The 6,000-nt window shown below is 46.5% G+C and overlaps 1 protein-coding gene across 1 annotated transcript in view; it reads left to right on the forward strand.

Annotated features, from left to right (window-relative positions):
* Positions 1 to 3,379, forward strand: part of hnf1ba (HNF1 homeobox Ba) — an 89,549-nt gene extending 86,170 nt beyond the window's left edge. Inside the window, exons 9-10 of the mRNA XM_041196716.1 lie at positions 2,733 to 2,962; positions 3,286 to 3,379. Of these exons, the coding sequence (XP_041052650.1) occupies positions 2,733 to 2,962; positions 3,286 to 3,379 (324 nt within the window). The remainder of the gene's footprint in view (positions 1 to 2,732; positions 2,963 to 3,285) is intronic.
* The last annotated feature ends 2,621 nt before the right edge of the window (positions 3,380 to 6,000 follow it).

The following is a 6,000-nucleotide window of genomic DNA, read 5'->3' on the forward strand; positions in this document are numbered from 1 at the left end:
AGAAACTGAACTGGACATATAAATTCAGTGGCTACAAGAGTAGGTCAGAGGCTGGGAACCCTGTGGTGAGCAACTCGCCTCCTGACTCCCCAAATCCTGTCCACTATCTACAAGGCACAAGTCAGGAGAGTGATGGAATACTCTCCACTTGCCTGGATGAGTGCAGCTCCCACAACGCTCAAGAAGCTTGACACCATCTAGGACAAAGCAACCCGCTTGATTGGCACCCCATCCACAAACATTCACTCCCTCCACCACCAACGAACAGTAGCAGCAGTGTGTACCATCTACAAGATGCACTGCAGGAATTCACCAAGGCTCCTTAGGCAGCACCTTCCAAATCCGTGACCACTACCATCTAGAAGGACAAGGGCAGCAAATAGATGGGAACACCACCACCTGGAATTTCCCCTCCAAGTCACTCACCATTCTGACTTGGAAATATATCACCGTTCCTTCACTGTCACTGGGTCAAAATCCTGGAACTCTCTCCTTATCAGCACTGTGGGTGTACCTACACCACATGGACTGCAGTGGTTCAAGAAGGCAGCTCACCACCACCTTCTCAAGGGCAATTAGGGATGGGCAATAAATGCTGGCCCAGCCAGCGACCCCCATATCCCATAAATGAATTTTAAAAAATCTGCTTATGTAGCTCAGTGTCTGATTTTGATTGGTAACACTCCTGGAATGTTTTAGTATGTTAAAGATATTATATGAAGCTGTTGTCAATGTTGTTGAATATGTTACCAGTGAGAAAAAGCCTTCAGTTCATCCAACACACTTCATTTTGTTTCAAACTTTAGTGAATAATATGATCTTTAAAGAGTTGGTCATTGCTGATCAGTGCTCCACGTTACATTGTGCTGTTTATTGGGTGAGTTTATTAGACGTAAAGTAAGAAACAAGGTGGGTGGGGAGGGGGGTGCGGTTAGCTCAGTTGGCTAGACAGTTAGCACGTGGTTCGATCCCCGTTCTGACTGAGGTACACTTGGGGTCTGCCTCCTCACCCTGCCCTGTGGCAAAATCACAGCATAGGCCCTGGTTCAGAGACCCTTGACAAATGGAATATGCTAACTGGAGTAGAAGTAAGAGACAGATATTTTCACAATAACACAGCCTCCTGTTGAAGATGAGCTCCACAGTTTGTCGGCAATACAATGGCAAAGGTACTGGATGAGAAAGGCGAATTCTGGAAATTTGCATCTCTCAATCTTAGCTTGCGTCTGTCAAGAGGCGCTGAGCAGTACTGCCCAGAAGCAGCTGATCAGTGTGGCCTATCCATGGTGTGTGGGGCAGAGAGTCTCTGAGGAGCTAAGGAAAACAAATAGCTATAAGACATTTTCTTGTTGTTTTGAAATCAGTTTTTGTTTCCTCACACTGTGCCCACACCCTGCCCCCACTCCTGCCGCTCTCCCTTGCTCTCCTGGATGTATTTTGTCTCGCTGGGGCCTGATTCCACAGTGAATTTGCCCACGTGACCCTTCTGTGTCTGGGAGCCTGTTCCAATACCGTCCTGATCAGAAGTCCACACCGAGCAGAGTCTGATAAGGACCATTGAAAGAAATATTTCCTTTCCCAACCCAGGGGTGCTGGGGCCAATTCTGCATCCAGAGAAGAGAATCAGTTAATGGTAGAGGGGATAAAACAGGATTATATGAGATGGGGTTCTGATGAAATTGAGTTCTAAATGGCTCAGACCTGGCGTTATTATATTCATTGGATGTGGGCATTGCTGGGTAGGTCAGCATTTATTGCCCATCCCTAATTGCTTTTGTTCAGAGGGCAGTTAAGAGTCAACCACAGTGGAGTCAGATGTAGGCTAGGCCAGGTAAGGACATTGGTGAACCACATGGCTTCTTACGACAATCGACGCCACCAGATTTTTAATTCAAGATTTTTTTGAATTGAATTCAAAATTGGGATTTGAACGCGGGTCCCCAGAGCATTACCCTGGGTCTCTGGAACACTGGTACAGTGACTATACCACTATGCCACCACCTCCCCTACTATTCTAACCAGGATTCAGAATGTGTTGATCACATACAGTTTTGTTTCTTTAAGTAACTATAGACATCTCCTGTTGTATAGAGTTAGCCTAATAGAGACATGAACACTGCAATGTAGCTGCAATCTAATGGAATACAACCAGTTCAAGGGAAGTGGTTGCACAGAAAACAGAATTTGAAAGGTTCAAATAGCAGTCCAACCTCACAAAATATTGAGGCAAGCCTGGAGATGGGAGGGGAAGTGAGAGACAAAGAGAAAAGCATGGAGCTGTCACATGCCGTCGGCTTGCCAGGACCCCACCAGTGACACCCACATGCACCCCCTTCTCCCGCTCGATGTACCAGCTGCCACCACCACACCAGCTCCCCTCCCATGTTCAGCACAAGGAATGTCCTGGCTTAGGGAATCCATGTTCCAGATTTATTGTTTTAACAGAAGTTTTATCCCTAACAAAGCTGTTTGGAAGCTCCCAGAAAGGGTAGGGTGACAAAGGTTCACTCTGTTTCCTTGGTGGAGGGTTGGTGTTGGGAGTAGGGTTTGTGGGGTGGGGGAGGCAAGGGGGGAGGGCAGAATCTGTCAGCCACTCTCTCAGTGGGGTAATTTCAAAACGCCTCCATTGTATTTAGTGGAAGTGCCGATTTCTCACTTAAAGATGAAGACAGATTGGGAGCAAATGTGCAATTAACTTAAAGGCCACTTACCTCGGGTACTGCTTACCTCAGGGACCGGTTACCTCAGGGACCGGTTACCTCAGGGACTACTTACCTCAGGGACCACTTGCCTCAGGGACCGGTTACCTCAGGGACTACTTACCTCAGGGACCGCTTACCTCAGGGACCGGTTACCTCAGGGACTACTTACCTCATGGACTACTTACCTCAGGGACCGGTTACCTCAGGGAACAGTTAACTCGGGGACCGCTTATCTCAGGGACCAGTTACTTCAGGGACCGGTTTCCTCTGGGAGTCCTTACCTTAGGGATTTCTTACCTCAGGGACTGGTCACCTCAGGGACTGGTTGCCATAGGGATTGGTTACCTCAGAGACTGGTTACCTCAGTGTCACTTCAGAAGTATTCACCTCAGGGCAGCTCACAAGGTCTCTGTGTGGCTTTGAGTTGACTCACCTGCTGCACACGTTGTCCGAATGAAAGGTATCACACCACATCCTCTTGTTGTAATCTTTACTAATAGATGTAAGCAGGACAAGATAATCCTTGAAAAATAATGCACTGAAGCAACTAAAAGGCATTGTCATCCCTCTGATTTATTTTCAGTGGAAGATCCTTCACGTGCTTCATGTGCAAGAAACTCATTGGCCAGAATTTTTACCTCCTTGGGCAGGCGTGCACCCGATCCAAACGAGCATAAATGACGCGCGATGACATCGGGCAAGTGTCCCAATATCATTGCGCCCTTGTGGGATATTCAGGTTGGCAGACGAGGGCAGGAGTCGGCAGTGTGCCCGCCAACAATTACAAGGCCCATTAATGCCATCAACATTCCATATTGATTTAAATTTTTCACTGCCCGTCCAACCCTACAGTTGGCGAACAGGCAAAAAAGGCCAAGCGGCCTTTGCATTTTTTTCCAAAACCTCATCCACAGGCAGGATGAGGTTTCGATCCATCATTAAAAGAAAATTCATACTAATTTCTAACATGTCCCTGCTCATGTGACAGGGTCATGTGAGGAGACATGTTTTTTAACATCTTAAAATGCTTTATTTTTTTATTTTTCTACATCTTCATCTCCCTGAGGCAGCTCCGTGCCTCAGGGAGCTTTTCTTGCACTCTCACACTCCTCCTCCCCCCCCCCGACCCCCACACTCAGGCAGCGCTGAGCGCCGCCGTGCGTATTTTCACGCTTGGCAGGCCTTAATTGGCGCGCCGGTGTGAAATCGTGGTCTGGCCCCGATTGTGGGCAGAGGCCTACTTCCCGATCGCTCCCACCCGCCCCCACCAAGCCCACCCGACAAGGTAAAAACTCTGGCCATAAATCCATTCACTACAAACCTATATACCGCTTTAGAAATGTGTTGGACGGTATCTTTATATTCGTTCATGGGATGGTGGCAACTCTTGCAAGGCCAGCATTTATAGCCCATCTCTAATTGCCCTTGAGAAGGTGGTGGTGAGCCGCCTTCTTGAACCGCTGCGGTCCATGTGGTGTAGGTACACCCACAGCGCTGTTAGGAAGGGAGTTCCAGGATTTTGACCCGGTGAAGATTAAGGAATACAGTTCCAAGTCAGGATGGCGAGTGGCTAGGAAGGGAATTTGCAGGTGGTGGTGTTCCCAAGTGCCTGCTGCCCTTGTCCTTCTAGGTGGTAGAGGTCATGGGATTTGGAAAGTGCTATTGAAGGAGTATTGGTGAGTTGCTGCAGTCCACACTCGAGGAGGAAGTGAATGTTTAAGGTGGTGGATGGGGTGTCAATCAAGCAAACTGCCTTGTCCTGGATGGTGTTGAGCTTCTTGAATATTTTTGGAGTTGTGCTCATCCAGGCAAGTGGAGATGATTCCATCACACTCTCCGAACTTGTGCTTTATAGATGGGTGTCAGGAGGCGAGTTACTCGCCGCAGTTTACTTTGTAAATGTCTTTTCCCTGGCCTTCTTCACCATTGTGGACCATGTCTTCAGCTATCTAGACTCCAAGCTCTGGAATTTTCTTCCTGAATCTCTCTACATCTCTGTCTTCCTTTAAGGTGTTGCTTAAAACCCAACTCTGCCCAGGTTTTGATTACATCTCCTTCTTTGGCATGGGGTCAATCTTTCTCTAATTACGCTCCTGTAAACCAGTTTAGGACAGTTTACTATGTTAAAAGTGCTACATAAATGCAATTTGTTGCTGTTGGAGAATTACTTTCAGACAGGGTAGTCAGTGGAAAAGCACCAACACATCTTGGATATTTTTAAGCAAGTAGACTTGACAAAAAAAAAAAGCAGCATTTCGTGATGTGAAGGAAACAGGTTTTTTTTTAACCTAATGAGCTACAGACTGAAAGATTCTAGTTTTGTAAATTTGCCACACAATTGTGTTTGCTAACTTGTGTTAAAGGGATTGAAACATGGCATGTCTGCAGTGGGCCTTCCCTGCCATTGGCACATATTACAAACTTGGGTGCTTGGGGGCCAAACCTTGAAAAGGTGCTGCTCATGGGCATGTCTCCATGCCAGCGACCCAGATTTGTTGGATCACCCCCTGCTGTGTTACAGACACCTCAGGGCACCTTTCAAAAATGATCGTCATTCATAAGGCACATTCTACAAAATTCTCATCAGAATGGTGGGGATTGGAAATAAATAAAAGCTCGACATTCAAGTCCAAGTTTGTTCTGTGGGAGGGTGAAATTCGATTGAGTCTGTTGCATTGAATTTCACCGATTGTGGGTTTTCATTACATTGCTGTTAGGTGAGTACTCAGCATTGGTAGAATTGCCTATCCGTGCATCCCTGACATCTAACTTTGCATCAGGAAACCAGAGAGAGTCAGTCCTCTGATTCTACCTTAAGTCAGCTGACAATTCATTTCCAGTGTGTACCTGTAGTAACTTGAGACATAATGTACCTTTAAGGCAAGTATTGTAATGTAAGGTCACGTGATCTTATTGTCCAAAAGCAGAGTAGGCTTACCTCTATTCGGGCAGAATCTTGGGTTAGTCATTGAAGAGTGAAGACAGAATTTTTATGTTATGAGCACCTAAGTATAGTTGTAGAGTTAGAATGTAAATAAACAACGACCTCCTGACGTTCTCGGTCTCCATACTGACGCAGTCACCCCGAACAAAGTGTGCAACTCAGATCCTTTAGCTCCAACAAACGAAGGGCACTGGATCCAACAAACTGGTGATGAGGGAAAAAGGATGAAAAATCATAGAAGAAACCAGGTAAAAATCGAGAGAGAGAAACAAAGGAAACCAGGAGGACCAAAATCGGGCTGTACCTCGCACGCTAGTTGCAAGTTAAAGAAAATTTCCTTCTGAGCGTCGAATT

The sequence above is a fragment of the Carcharodon carcharias genome, chromosome 10, assembly GCF_017639515.1.
Source record: "Carcharodon carcharias isolate sCarCar2 chromosome 10, sCarCar2.pri, whole genome shotgun sequence".
Lineage (NCBI taxonomy): Eukaryota > Metazoa > Chordata > Chondrichthyes > Lamniformes > Lamnidae > Carcharodon > Carcharodon carcharias.